Source organism: Sinocyclocheilus rhinocerous, unplaced genomic scaffold (genome assembly GCF_001515625.1).
Source record: "Sinocyclocheilus rhinocerous isolate Xijiao unplaced genomic scaffold, SAMN03320098_v1.1 scaffold2008, whole genome shotgun sequence".
NCBI lineage: Eukaryota > Metazoa > Chordata > Actinopteri > Cypriniformes > Cyprinidae > Sinocyclocheilus > Sinocyclocheilus rhinocerous.
The window spans coordinates 15,464-30,563 of record NW_015644775.1 but is presented as its reverse complement, the minus strand read 5'-3'; the positions used below and the strand labels follow the sequence as shown (position 1 = coordinate 30,563).

At 36.0% G+C, this 15,100-nt stretch overlaps 1 protein-coding gene across 8 annotated transcripts in view; it reads right to left on the bottom strand.

Annotated features, from left to right (window-relative positions):
- The window catches only part of eya1 (EYA transcriptional coactivator and phosphatase 1), a 42,369-nt gene that overhangs the window by 17,108 nt on the left and 10,161 nt on the right, over positions 1–15,100 (bottom strand). For 3 of the 8 annotated variants that reach the window (XM_016576629.1, XM_016576633.1, XM_016576632.1), the window contains 7 exons: positions 14,440–14,506; positions 13,931–14,076; positions 12,122–12,259; positions 7,406–7,488; positions 6,856–7,042; positions 5,291–5,433; positions 3,927–4,010 (listed from right to left, as the gene is read on the bottom strand). In XM_016576629.1, coding sequence (XP_016432115.1) covers positions 3,927–4,010; positions 5,291–5,433; positions 6,856–7,042; positions 7,406–7,488; positions 12,122–12,259; positions 13,931–14,076; positions 14,440–14,506 — 848 coding nt within the window. The remainder of the gene's footprint in view (positions 1–3,926; positions 4,011–5,290; positions 5,434–6,855; positions 7,043–7,405; positions 7,489–12,121; positions 12,260–13,930; positions 14,077–14,439; positions 14,507–15,100) is intronic. The other 5 variants (XM_016576631.1, XM_016576634.1, XM_016576630.1 and 2 more) reach the window with 4 other exon arrangements.

The window sequence follows — 15,100 nt, the reverse complement described above, 5'->3', positions numbered from 1 at the left end:
GAACAGCATGTATTTACAATAAATATTTTTGTAATATTATAAATATCTTTACTGTCGCTTTTGCTCAATTTTATACATCGTTGCTGAATGAATATATTAATTTCTTTAAAAAAAAACCTTACTGACCTTATACTTTTAAACATTAACCCACATGTTCTGTTGAGATTGACTCTCAGAGACTCCAATTATGTACCAATTATGTAATTATCATGTACCAATCAAAATGTTTAAGTGTGAAATGTCAATTTTATATATTATAGTAACAACAGGAACTCCAGATTTGGGTTCGTTGATCTCACAAAAAAATAACACATTAGTAAAAAAAAAAAAAAAAAACATAAATTGGCAGGCACACACTTCTACAATTTTTTGCATGTGAAAATCCATTGCAATTATTCTTTATTTATATCTGAGGTCTCCAAAACCCCAAACTAAAATAATATATTTCACGGCGGTCGCTGGATGCATGTTAGCAAGTTAAAATTATGCTTATAATCAGTTCTCATGAGTGCAGGAAGTCATCAACCTGATACTTCAATGTTAAGTATGTTTTCTGAGCTATTAAAAGAGTCGTGGAGTCTCTCAGACTGAGAATAAGAACATGAGGGTTTATGAAAAAAGTGATCAATAATTTCACAGTTTATATACACTATTGAGTTGTTACTTTTAATTATAAAAGAAGCTTTTAAATATATAGCCTAATCAAAAATAGGTTCTTTCTTTGTTAAGTGCTTCTCCAACACGTCTGAACAGTCCTCCCCTCCCATCTATTTTGAGCCTGCCAGTCAGTGGACTTAATATAAACACCTGAGTAAGTATCTGACAGTTAATAAAAGCAGGTTTGGTGGTGAGAGGTATGCAAAGTGCACTTCTCTGGCCCGACGAATCCTCTCCAATTAAATCTAAACAATCATTCAGCGGGAGAGTTAAGAATACAAGCAGGCCGGAGTGCCAGAGGGTCTTCTGCTCTCGCTGCCACCTGTCCCCAAACATCAGCGCCACCCGAAGGGCGCCAAGTCCTCCCCTCCGAAACCCCCTCACCCCGCAAGCTTTCCCTCCAGGGCTGACGGCCACACAGCTGGCCCGAACCATCAGCTTTATGGGAGCGAGATGCCCTGATGCCAATTAGGATAACTGATAACCACAGCAGTGAGCGCTCCAACACGGCTCTATTTATAGAGCTCTTCCTCAACGGTTTCGCTGGAAGAAATGCATTTTGCTGGGTTTTCTTACTGTTTATGTCATCTAGTCCTCATATCGGAGAAACGTGAAGCACCTTGGTTTTTAATGTAAGGGTTTGAGATGAGTGTGCTGATATGATTTAAGAGAGCATTATGCGGTTTGCGATGTTGCAGGGTAGATGGGATAAGCATATTTCTGGTGGAAGGGCAACGTGTAATCAGATTTCGACAGCAGAGAGGAGGACAAAGAACGATTTAGCGCTTAAGAAACATTTCTTATTATTTTCAGTGTTGAAAACAGTTGTGCAGCTTAATATTTTTGTGGAAACCATGATACTTTTTTTCTCAGAATTCTTTCATTCTAATATGCTGAAACCATGATACTTTTTTATTTATTTATATTTATATTTATTTATTTTTATTATTATTATTATTATTTCTAATATGCTGATTTGGTGCTAAATTATTTTCAGTGTTGAACATTTTTGTGGAAAACATGATTTTTTTTTTTTTTCAGAATTCTTTCATGCTAATTTGCTGAAACCGTAATACTTTTACATTTTGTTTTATTTATTTTTTTAAAATTTATAATAGGCCCTATTAAACAGTTTTTTTCAGGTTTCTTTGGTAAATAAAAAAGGTTCAAACGAACAGCATTTATTTAAAATATAAATATTTTGTAACATTATAAATATCTTTACTGTCAATTTGTATCAATTTAATGTATACATGCTGAATAAAAGTAGTAATTTCTTTAAAAAAAAAAATATATATATATATATATAATCTTACTGACTCCAATCCTTCGAACATTAGTGTAGGTGAAACTGAAATAATTAGCCATCATTTTGTGTTGAGACTTTCAGTGTAAGTAATAACAGAAAATTTGAAATGAATCTCTCTAATTAATTTCTAATCCATCTAATTCTCCCATTAAATTCTTTAAGTACTGTATGTTCCTCTGACCAATCAAAACCCAATAGACAGAAATTATTAAGTGTGAAACGTGACTTTTCCATAGTAACACCTGAAACGTCAGATTGGGTTCTGTTTGAACCTATAAGGAAACACACAACACTTAAAACTGGTTAGGACCTTAAAATCAGACGTGGCTGCACCGACGGCTCAGTTTAAGTGTGTGTGTGTGTGTGTGTGTGTGTGTGAGAGAGTGGACACGGCTGAGGCGCTCTCGGAGTTTCGCTTCTTTACCCAGCATGCTCAGCCGAGATAAAGTAAATAAACAGTGCAGGGTCGAGGGCCAGGGCTCCCTCACCCTTAAAACAAAACACCACCCCCATCAAACACCCTGACTGAGGAACAAAGAGAACAAACCAGCCGCCGGGCCCCGTTCCACTGACATCCGAGCGCTGCTGTCATCTACACTCACCACAAAGAAAAAACCCTTCAAGAAGCTCAGCCAAAAAATGCCAAGTCTGTGATTTATTCCTTCAAACAAGGAAGCAGCTTTCTATTCTTCAGACACAAAGAGGGTTTAAAAACACACGCATGTTGAACTCAGATTTAGGGCTATTTTGTGAAATTATAATTTGGTGAACTGAACCAACGGTTGGTTGAGTGAGTTAAATAAAGCCATGAGATCATTGACAAAGCCTGAGAATTGCAGATCAACGTATTTTCCAAATTGTTTGTTTTGAAAGTTCAAATATAGCTTATGACGGTTTATATAAAATAACAAATACAACAACCGCAGAAGTAAACTAGTTCTTATTGCATGTTCATAACCCTTTTGAACCTGCTAAATTTGGCATTATGCCCTAATTAAATTATCCCATAAATAAAAGCAAAAATGTTATCCACTCTCACACAAAAATATAATTAAAAAATATATTTTAATACACATTTTGTATAATAAAATAATTTTATATACACTATCCAAACGTTTGGGGACAGTAAGAAATTAATACTTTCAAAATATTCAAAATAAATATTCAGCAAGCATGCATTAAATGCATCAAAAGTGATCATAAGACATTAATAATGTCACAAAAGATTTCTATTTCAAATAAATCCGGTTCTATCAAACTTTCTATTAATCTAATAACTCTTAAAAAACATGTAAAATGGTTTCCACAAAATATTAAGCAGCACAACTGTTTTCAACATTGATGATAATAAAAAGGTTTTTTGAGCTGCAAATCAACATATTACAATGATTTTCAGTAATGATGCTGAAAATTCTAATCTAATTTTTTAAAAATGTATTAAAATAAAAAATAAAAATATTTCAAATTGTAGCAATATTTCACAATATTGCGTATGATCAAATAAATGCATATTCCTTTCAAATATATATAGGAACTCTTTGCCTTTATTTATACGGTAATATATATATAACTCTAAAACTAAAGACAATGTTTCTCAACTTTGATCAACTTTGCTATAATACATGAACCCCACTCAAAGGTCAATTAATGCAAACATTTAATTAAGCTTAATGAACCATTTCTGAAGGACAAAAAACCCTTAAGAAGTGTCATTGGACATTCTCGGTGCAACTGGTTTGTAATCCATGCCTGTTCCAGCCACATAACTCAGACAGCTGCAGGCCGAGCTGAATGCCTGCGAGGCCTCGACGATCTTATTAAAAAAAGAAGCAATTACACTGAACTCTGAGTTCCTCGAAGCTGGACGGTATACCCAAACAGACCCTCTTTCTGTGCATTTTTCTAAACTTCGCCGCAATATTTGCCTGTTTGCATTTAAAATACACTAAAAATCACTTACCCTTCCGAATCTGTTGGCGTAAGATCCCGTGAGCAAGGAATGGAAAACGATGATTGTTTCATCCAAGTCCCAAATGAACACGCGCTGAGAAAAGAAAGAGCAAAATCAATGGCTCACTCAGCATGCAAGATGATCTGATTGTCAATAAGAAGGGTGCATAGATTCATGCGCCCTGGGATCAGTAGATATTCAGCACTGATGGTCACCATAGCACCCCGCAACTGCGAGAAGAACCACCACTGGACAATCCATCTCCTGCCCCCGATGCATTAACACAATCGATACCAACAAACTAATTAACTAGATTTGTTAACATGCTATGATGTCAGCTTGCTAATGGGGCCAAAACCTTCCAGAGATTCAGGTCATGTTAATGAAAAGACCATGACCTGTACATCTCAAATATGATTGAGATAGAAATAATATACTTCTAAATATACTAATGCTGTCAAACGATTAATCGCGATTAATCGCATCCAAAATAATTTTTTTGTTTACATAATATTTGTATGTGTACTGAGTATATTTATCATGTATATATAAATACACACACATACAGCATATATTTTGAAAATATTTACATATATTTACATGTATATATTTATATTCATATAATTTATACTATATATAAATATATTTAATATATAAAAGTAACAATTTTTTTTCTTAAATATATACATGCATGTGTGTGTATTTATATATACATAATAAATATACTCAGTACACACACATATACTATGTAAACAAAAACATTTGGATGCGATTAATCGTGATTAATCGTTTGACAGCACTAAAATATACTTCTTGGTGTAGAAACAATTTTCACACATATAACACATTTAATTAAATGTAAAATTTTGAAGTAGAAATAGTAGCACAATTGGAATTGTATTTTCTTTATTATCTTTGTAAAAATGTAAATAAATAAATTCAAAACATTTTTTGAACCCAGTGAGTCAATATGCTGGCAATTTTTAGGAAATCTGCTTTTTGCAAAATGTAACAATGCAAGAAAGCTATTTACAAGAGATTTAAGTCTGTTTTTTTTCCCCCAGTCTTCATGTCAAAACATGTGACATGCACACAAAATAAACTGACAGAGCGCCGATTTAGGCTTTTGCATGTTAAGCGTGCAAAACATGCAAAACAAAGCTTTCACCAAAAAAACTCTGTTTAGGGTATTTACATGTTGTAACGTAAAATTGAGCATGGAAACACACTCTTAAACATGTAAATGCATTGTTTTTAAGGTAAAGCAGCGAGCAGAATGGACAATTCTAGATAATCAAAAGTATCTTAATAGTAATTAATGAATTGCTGCGATTCCAGCTAGATACATTGACAGAGCGGCAGCGTTCCAATACCTCAAGGTCAGAGTCGGGAGGTGGGGATGGGTTATTGTTCCTCCTTCCCCGGCCACGTGACTTTCCATCTGAAGCCCGACGCAATCGATCTGAATCTGAATCTTTAATGGGGGTTGATGGACTCTGGATTGTACTGTACTCTACTGCAGGAGAAAAAAGAAAGGCAAAAAGTATATCAAAAAGAGGAAAATAAAAAAGGCTTTCACCTTCACATTGTGACTGGATCCGTTTACCTCATCTAGTGTTCAGTGCTGTAGCTGCTGCCCACATGCTCTAATATCACGCTGTTTATCTGATCTCCTTATACCCTAGATACTATTTAAGCCTTAGTAATGGCAATGAGGGTGTTATGCACCATACCATCCTTCCCTAATTACATGACAAGGCAAAGGTAAGAAAATTTGGGTCATTGGAGGAGCAAAAATAGACTAAACAACTGGCAATATCAACCATTTTCCTGAACGCAAAGTGATCAGAGCACATATTATTTTAACACATTTTAAGTTTAATTAATTTCTATGGAGACTGGAACATGAGAGCACCCAAACGGAAGTTAGAATCCATCATGGCGGCACTCATCGGTTACTCTGGAAAAAAGGTGGATAGTATCAAATACAGTATGAGGATATCAACTACTTCTTTATAGAACTAAGCAATATCAATTCTGGCTGATGCAGATAAGATGATAATTATTTTCACATTATGGCCAATAATCGATAAATGGCACAAATTAAGAACAATAATAAATGGATATAAATAATAATAATCTATTAATATTAGATTAATATTAATATTTGATATTAACATTCTAAACTATTTTTTTAAGTTAAAAAATAAAACAAAAAATTACTTTACATGCTAAGCATCACTATAAAGCATACACATACATTACACACTCAGGTTAGTCTTTGAAAATGCTAATAAAAATCTTATAAATTGTATAGATAATTGTACACATTGATATTTATTAAAAACACTAATTGTTATAAATATACAAAGTAAATAATAAATAAAAATTATTTTGAAATTTTCTTTTCAATTGATTTTTAATAAATGAATCATTTAAAAATGACATTTATACACTTTATAATACTTATAAAATATAAATATTTCAAACTATTTATATCGTTTCTGAGATTTTTATTATAATTTTTAAAGATTAACTTTGAGCGAGTGTTAGATGACAGCAAGATAATCTAAATGTAAAGAATGCTGGAAATTATGCACAATCAACTGATATTTCTAAAAAGAATTCACTAATTAGTCCGATAACCAATATGGTACCAGTATATATTTGTATTGAATCACTAAAAATGTACTGGTAATTTTCTTTAACATTAAGTTTAGGGACATTTCCTTTAATCCTAAAATATAGCACACTGCAATACGTAATTCAAAATACGGGTAAAAAAAAAAATCAATACAGAAAATTGCACATTGGGATATTTTCGAGTGCACCACCAGGGTTTAGTATTGCAAAATTAACCAATCACGTTTTGTTTTTACAGCAACTTGTTGTAGGACCTTCATACCTTTTTTTTTTCACTCAAACCGAGCTTTCTTACCTGCCGGTTGCTCTGAGAGGGGCTGGCTGGTGACCCCTGATGGAGGTTCCTGTAGGGTGTAGGTGGCAGTGGTGGAGGGTGTGGTGGGGCTGGTGTTGTTACTGGTCATGTATGGAGAAGTGTAAGGGCTACTGTTGTAATACTGCGCATACTGACTCTGGCCAAAAGCTGGGTAGGAGGGGTAGTCCTGCAGAAAGACATCAATGCGTAATGTGAGATAGCACACAACGCTGCTACTTTACAGCGCAGATTCCAAAACGTAAATGTGAACATATGTCTCCTATGCACTACATCTGGACAGCGATCTGTCTTCACTCTTTTTTCCTCCACTCGTGGCATAATTCATACGCGAAAAGAGCAAGAGGTAATCCTTGCGTACAGTGGTCGAGACATTTAGAGTGATTCATATCATGTGAGTAATATGCGAGCGTACACATGTTCTATAAAGGCTTACAGGAGGAAGGAAAAAATACTGGGAGCATGTGCCAAATGGAGGAAATGTGATTTCAACAGACTAGATAGTGAGGGATAGAAATTCGATTACAGCTACCTGTTGTGTACTATTGAATCCAGTCGAGTTTGTGAGGGAATTGCTTCCAGCGTACAGCCCTGAAGTTGTTGTAAAACTGCCTCCTATGAGAGAAAGAGACATAACCGTGAGCTATCGCAATGAAAAACACACAAAGATCAAATCAAATGAGGCTTTGTTTGCAACTGATGTAATTCGGAGGACGATAAGTGTAATATAACCTTCAAAATAAATGACATTTTTAAATTGAAGATGGGGGTCGAGTCAAGCAAGACCTAAAACACCTCAAAGGCATTTAAGACAAAGCCTTGCAGGTACTATAGGGGCATGAGGGATTGTGTGTGTGTGTGTGTGTGTGTGTTGGTGGGTGGGATATTACAGTGACTCTATCTTTTCTTTCTCCATATCAGTGATTGGATCTTGGCCGATGGTCGGAAAGAAAGAGGAAAGGGGGTTGGGTCTATTATTTCATCCATCGCTACCTTTACAATGACAGACACATGGCCACTGTTGGGAATGAGGGGGAGGGAGAGGGAGGAAGTTTTACCTGACATCCTGCCTCAATGAATATGTATATCTGTCTTCTTTTCAAGCTGCTCAAAGAAGCACCTTCTGGGTAATTAAATCTCTCAATGGAGAGATAGCATCTAATGACTTAATAACATACATGACATGAGTTATAGGGGCGAGACAGCCTGGAGGTAAGCTGCGTTTTGAGGTGCTTCTTGGAGTCACAGTGCTCAAATCAAATTGGAATTCTCACGCGGACTGAAAAACTGGTGTAGAAGAATATTCTGGGTGCAGTACAAGTTGAGCTCAATCGACAGAAATTTATTTTGATTTTCTTTAAAAAAAGCAAAAGTCTGTGTTACAATGAGACACATAGAATGGAGGTAAATTGGATCAATTTATTCAAAGCTTTTATCATTTATTATATTTTTATTTTTATTTGTTATATATTTATCATTTTATTTCACTTTATATTTATTTTTAATTTATATTTATTGATATATTATTTACATTTAAGTTTTAGTTTTAGTCATTTTATTATTTCATATTAAGCTATATTTATTTCAGCTAGTTGCCAAGGCAAAAATTCTAATTTAAATTTTTTTTAATGTCCGTTTTTTTAAGAAAACATTTTAATAGTGTCTTTTTAACTAGTGTTAGTTTCTGTTTTAGTAAACTATAACAACACTTCCGTAGAAATGATGAAAGCAACTGCACAGCTGAAATAATATACAAGTTTCAATAGAAAATTTACTTTTAAGAAAAAGTACTTTTATAAACTTAAAAACTTTACATTTCAACTTTTAAATCCTCAAAAAATTGACCCCATTCATTTCCATTGTAAATGCCTCAGCGTAACCTAGATTTTTGCTTTTTTAAAGAAAATGAGGGACTAGTCAAAACTACTTTTTGTGATAATCAACATTATGCCACAAATGCTGTAAATTGAGCTTAACATGTATTGAATGCAGAATATTCTTCTAAATCAGTTTTAGCACATTTTCCCAGAATTTTTCTTACGCTAACATAACCAGGAAATCAACTAATGAACAGCTGTAATACCTGCTGCTAAAAGTTGTGGGTAACCCTGGAATCATCAATTATACAACACCCTCAACACAAAATGGGCACAACATTAACTCAATGTGTTTACATAAAAGGGTAACTGGACATTTGTTCAGCAAAAAAACAGAAGCAAAGTCTTTCATCTTCTTGTATTTAGGAAAATGAGGCCCCTCAGACTGTAACAAACATACAACAGCTTTACGTGTGGACTACTGTCTGGCTCAACAAGCAAGTTTGTTTCTTTTTCTTGTTTTTTATCTCTTGTTTTCAAAGAACAGCAAGAGGTGCTCTAAAAGCTGTTGACTTCCTCCCCAGACTTGAGCCGTCACATAAAGTGAGACACATGAATCTCCCAATGCACAACAAATTAGCTAAATCCACAGTTCAAAAAGTCATAAAAGCCAGGACTCGTAGGAAAGCAGTTGACTCCAGAGAGAGTCCGGAGCCACATAAAAGCCAAGCAAGACCCCCTCCGGTCCCAAAAGAATGACTCCATGCTGGGGAGAGGCCTGGTTTTTCCCAGGGGCAAAAACTCCCCCGTTCCTCCCCCTCTCCGCTCTGTCTTGCTCCAGTTAGTTCACTCAAGACGAGACACTGGCTCTCCTTATGGCCTCTCCAATTGGGAGTCCATTTGCTGTGCTTGATCAGTCCTCTTGCCATGGGCTATGTCTATCATCAGTGCACAATATTTGTAGCAGAAGTTTTGTAGGCCTCTCTAGGGAGCAAGCGATCAAGTCCAGATGGGCTTCTTTAAAAAGCAGTCTGCTGCTCCTCTCACACGGTGTGCAGAATGGAGGGAGGCCCAATTGTTGCTGTAATTATCATCTACTTTGAGTGAAAATCAGTGAGAGAAGCCGCTCTATGGCTCCACTCGTGCTTTAGAGCCATTATGGTTATGGAAAAGGATGCAAAGCTCAAACAGGTGTGAAAGTGGAAAATTAATTCCTAATTTATACTTGGATGTACTGAGTGAAATCAAGAGGCCATCAAGAAGTCTTACAATTCATTGGCACATTGGCGTAGAGCGATTCAAATTTCCACTAAGATAGATAGATAGATAGATAGATAGATAGATAGATTTAACTTAGATCATTTTATTTGTATTTTAATTAATTGAAAATATTTATCTGTATTAAAGTTCATGTTCAAATAAAATAAAATGAACTATATACTGTATATTATATATATAATTATTAATGAAGCAAATTAAGTCACCACAATTTATCAAATATATAAATATTTGCTGAGAAACCTCCCCTTCCAAAAAGGAAATTATATATTAAAAAAAATATATTTTGGCAAACCAGCAAATAACTCAATAGACATTACAAAAAGTGGCTTTAGAAATCAACATATTATTTATTTTTTGAAATTTCAATATAACTGAACAAAAGCCTGATCACTAACACTCCGAATTTTGATCTGAAATAATATCAGTTAACATTGCCATATTCTCTCACTATTTTGTTCAATTTATGATAACCCAACAATCTGTGATGACATTTCAAGCCAGGAAGGTCCTTCTGTGTAACATTTCTGGATCATGATCAGAGAAAGCCAGCGCCGTTCCATTAGACATGAAAGAGCAGGGTAAAAACATTAATTTAATCGTATTCCCTCTGACAGCTGGGTGCAGGCTCGCTCTACTAGGGTTATGGGACAGCAGTTGGTATCATATAGATGGGGGGGGGTCTACATTTGCTACCGTGTTGAGTCTCTTCCTCTGAGTCCAGACCTGCCTAATCGATGAGGCACCGAGAGGAAGCCAATAGAGACAGACTGGCCTGGTTAATGGTCATCTGTCATCTGCTCTTGCAGTTAGTGGCTAATGTGTTTATGGCTGCATGGGCTTTGAAAGGAAGACTGAAGGCACCTCAGTTTCTGACTTACAAAAAAGTCAATGGAGTGTCGTTGTGAAATGACAGTTAAAGAGATATTTCATGCTACAAATGGAAATTCTATCATTATTTACTTGACATCATGTAATTCCAAACCTGTATGCGTTTATTTTTGGTAAAAAGAAGTTTGACAGAGATGCTCACCATGAACTGTCCCCTTTTTTGGAAAATAACTGTGTGAAGATGATCTCCTTTTGTTTTCCAACAAGTTTGGAGTGACATGAGGGTTTAAATTTTTTTGGGTGAACTATATCTTCAAGGACCATTCTTGCCAAATTTTGGCACAAAAATGTCAAAATTCACAGCAAAATATTAAAATGAGACGATGCATTTCTACTGTGATAAACATTCATTGGCTTTTACTTGATGTCTATGTTGATTTTGTATCATCTGGAGGCTAAACAAGGTCCTTTAGGTGTAAAAAAAAAAGAACTAAAATTACTAAAATTTGGTATCAAACACCATTGGATGCATTCTTTGGGTTCTATACTTTCATGACATTTAGTTTCATTGGACTTGAACGGTGTGAACAGGCCTTTAAACTTCTGCGGTTGGGACAGGGTAACACTTACAACCCTGGTGTTGAGGCAGCATCAGCAGAAGCAGAACGTTTCTACTTATGAGGCATGGAAAAGAAGCTTCAACAGACCACATATGTCACATTATTTATTGTGAGATGCTCTGGAGAGCGTTCAAAAACGTGGAGATGTTTCTACTGTCACACATTATTTGGAGATTAGAGAACTCAAACCGGCGCTAACTGTTGGAGGCTCGAAGGAAAACACTAGAGGGAGAAAGATGGGAGAAAAAGAAGGGCAGAAAAAGACTGTTGCTTTTGGAGTAGGGACAATGTCTCAAAAAAAAAAAAAAAAACTGGGTGGCAGAGAGTTTGCCTGATGCACGTTTAGTTCCCAGTACGCAAGTGTGACTTCCATGAACTGACCTCAAAGATGAGAGTCACGAGAGTTCCTTCTAAAGCAAACATACTTAAGAAAGTACATGGCCGAACACAAAGGAGAAAAAGACTGGTCTTAAAGAGGAAAAAGGGATTTTCCATCTGTGTTGGTTCTCTTCAGGCCTAATGCAAAAAAGACTGTGTCTATCTACAACCCAATACAACCATCTGCTCGGGGATGTTATGAATTGGTCCGTGTCTGCCATTAATTGTGTCCTCCTTTGAAGGGGGCCAGAGAGGAATCACGGCTCTATTTTGTCACTCCACCGGGAAGAGCAGAAGAGGAAAAGAGTAGAGGGTGTTCCTGACCTTGCATCTGGTAACTGTAGGGTGCTTGTCCCGTCTGAGGCGTGGAGAAGCTGGAACTGTAGCTGAGGAAGCCGCTCTGGCCTGGAGACTGAGCCTGGGTCAGTCCGCCCTCTGTCTTGATGCCTGCCCACAATGGACCTAAATCAGTTAGTGACACCAGAGCAGCATGATGCACAATCCTCAGTGTTACTCCTTCCACGTCAATCGAGAATAAAAGATAACGGTGGCTTGTTTTGCACTGGGCCGTGGTCCAAGCAACCTTTGCATTGAAGTGTTTGTGCCAAACTCAGCATGGACTTCCAAGAATTTGCTGGTTGGAGTTAAAACAAACCTGTTTTTTGATTAGATTGAATCAGGCCCAATGCAGGTTTGCGTTTTGCTTCCACTCAATCAAACACGTGAACTCTCGGGAGCGTATTTCGAGATCGTTCTACCTAAACAACATTATCTGTGCGCATATTTTCACAAAGGTTTCATAACGTTCAAACCCCTGGAAAAACATTTCTAGCTTGAATTGGGCTCTCACAGTGTGTAGACGAGGGCTTGAAATCTTTATATCTCTCTTATCTGTCAAACTAGCAAAAAATTAGTAACTGTCTAAAGGAGACACGGAGTCTGCAAATGCAAAACGAAAGGTCAGCAGAGTCCCACGTTTCGATTGAAGGCGGGAAAAGGAGCGACTAAGGGCTGAGTTAAGCATTAGCCTAATCTTAGTGATCAGCACGTTGTTAGCTAAGTTTTAGAATTGATCTTAAAGCTACATGCTAAGTATGAGACAAAAGGTGCGTTCCGATTGACAGGGTCCCTATGCAGTGTTCACTGCTCCCTACTCCCTATGCACGGGATATTCGTCGAAGTGGACTTTGCTGACAATAATTATTCATTTGAAATGCCCTGGGACGTCATCAAAGAAAGGCAATGACAAGATCACGCAGATTATGATATAACACAAATATTGTAATTTATTTTACTTTCAAATTTAAATACATATAAAATACATATACAATTTGGTATTTAATAAATAAAGTCAAAATGTATATGTTTACTATACTTGTGCTATTTGAGTACCCTTCGAACTGAACATGTTCACTCCCTTTGGGTTGGAATCTCACTTAAGATGGCGGAATACCCTGTAAGGTCCACTTCGCAGTCCACTTACGGTCGAATGGAACGCACCTAAAATGCTACAAATGCTAAATGCTAAATTAAACGGCATCTCATTTGATGACTTGTAATTGAATTAAATGCATTAGAAGGACCAAACAACATTAAATATTGGCCACAATTGTCAAAAAATAAGGAAATATCCAAAAAGTGAGAGACACCTCACAAAACCCGCTCATGAATATTACTTAGGTAATGTTTGCCCAGTAGAAATATTTTATTTATGAAATGCAGGTGAGCAAGACGAATCTTATAAAATGATTATTTGCCAAAAATGTTTTTAATATTATTCCTAAATAATATTAATAATAATAATTCAAATGTTTATAAAGCTGTCTACATTTCCATCACTGTCAGTAAATAAATAAATACATTTTAAAAATGACCAAAAAAATTCTATAACATTTAACCCAAAAATTCTAAAACGTAAAAAAAATTCTAAAACGTTCTAAATGTTAAAAAAACTGTTTTTTTAAATGAAGAGTCCTTTTTTTAAATAATAAAAATAAATTTAGTTTAATACTATGGCAGACAATATAGTAAATGTTTCATAAGTATGGGATTTCATCTGCTTGAGTGAAAAGCAAAGCACAATCTGAATTGCAAAGCTTTAAAGCATAGAAAAGAACGAACTGAGTCAGTTACCATAGGCTGAAATCCCATAGGGCTGGCCTGGCTGAGGGTACGTGCCATAGGCAGCAGACTGCTGCATTCCTGTGGTATATTGCGTCTGTCCGTACGCGGCCATATTTTGGGCGGAAGGAGTCGGAAGAATGTGTGGATAGGGTCTGCTATTTGAGAGCAAAGTAAGAGAAAAGGGAGACATGTATTTTTACCCAAAAGCCCATATCGAAATTTTTCTCAAAGACTAATTCTCTGTGATTCTGCTACTTAATCATAAATATTTGGCCAAGCTGTGAAACGGAGAAAAATCTAGCCATTAAGCAGCTGATATACATTGCGAAAGAAAAATAAATCATGAGGAACATTTTTGCAAGATAATAATTACAACAGATTTTGGAGTACGCAAGCTGCAGACATCAATGAAAACAAAGCAGCCGGAGAGTCCAGAATCTGGCAGAAGGATCTAATTAAAGGCCCAAATGAAGTTGGATGCAGCTTATTTTTTTAAAGAAAAATAAAAGAAGCCTTACTTGGAAGGGTAAATCTGGGGAGAGAACTGGTGAGTTTGTCTTGGGCTGAAGCCACTGGTTCCAATGCCTGTGGTGAGTTAAAAAGAAAAGAGGCAAGCACATATTCAAACATTAAAAAATAAGGTAAATATTATTCTTTGCCAACAGAACTTCTGGAATCCAAGGTAACAGTAATTACATTGCATTACACTATTTATTTCACTAACCTTATTTTAGGTAGAAAAATTAAGAGCAATAACGAAGGAAAATAATCAGGTAATATGGGAGAATTTTCTGCTGACTGTATACATAAAAACCTACACAGGATGGAAAAGCCTAGTGTCCACAAACACGCACACACACGGAGCTGGGAATGATGTATGGCCGCACACACTAGAGGGTTTAAAGTAGACCGTACAATGAGAAATCAGCGGGCCTGATTACAGGTAAGTAGTACACGTAAGGAGCCTTCATTAGACACATACCGGCCCTGTGGTTCTCAGCCCTTAATGACGGTGTGGAGGGCCATTCAGTTAACTCACACAAACACTACAGAGCAACATGAGATCTTTTGATGTGCCAGTGAATGAATGGCTTAAGTCTTGAAAATTGCACTCAAATTGTAGTGCCATTATAAAAGGTACTTCTCATTGCCCAAAAAAAAAAAAAAAAAAAAAAAATT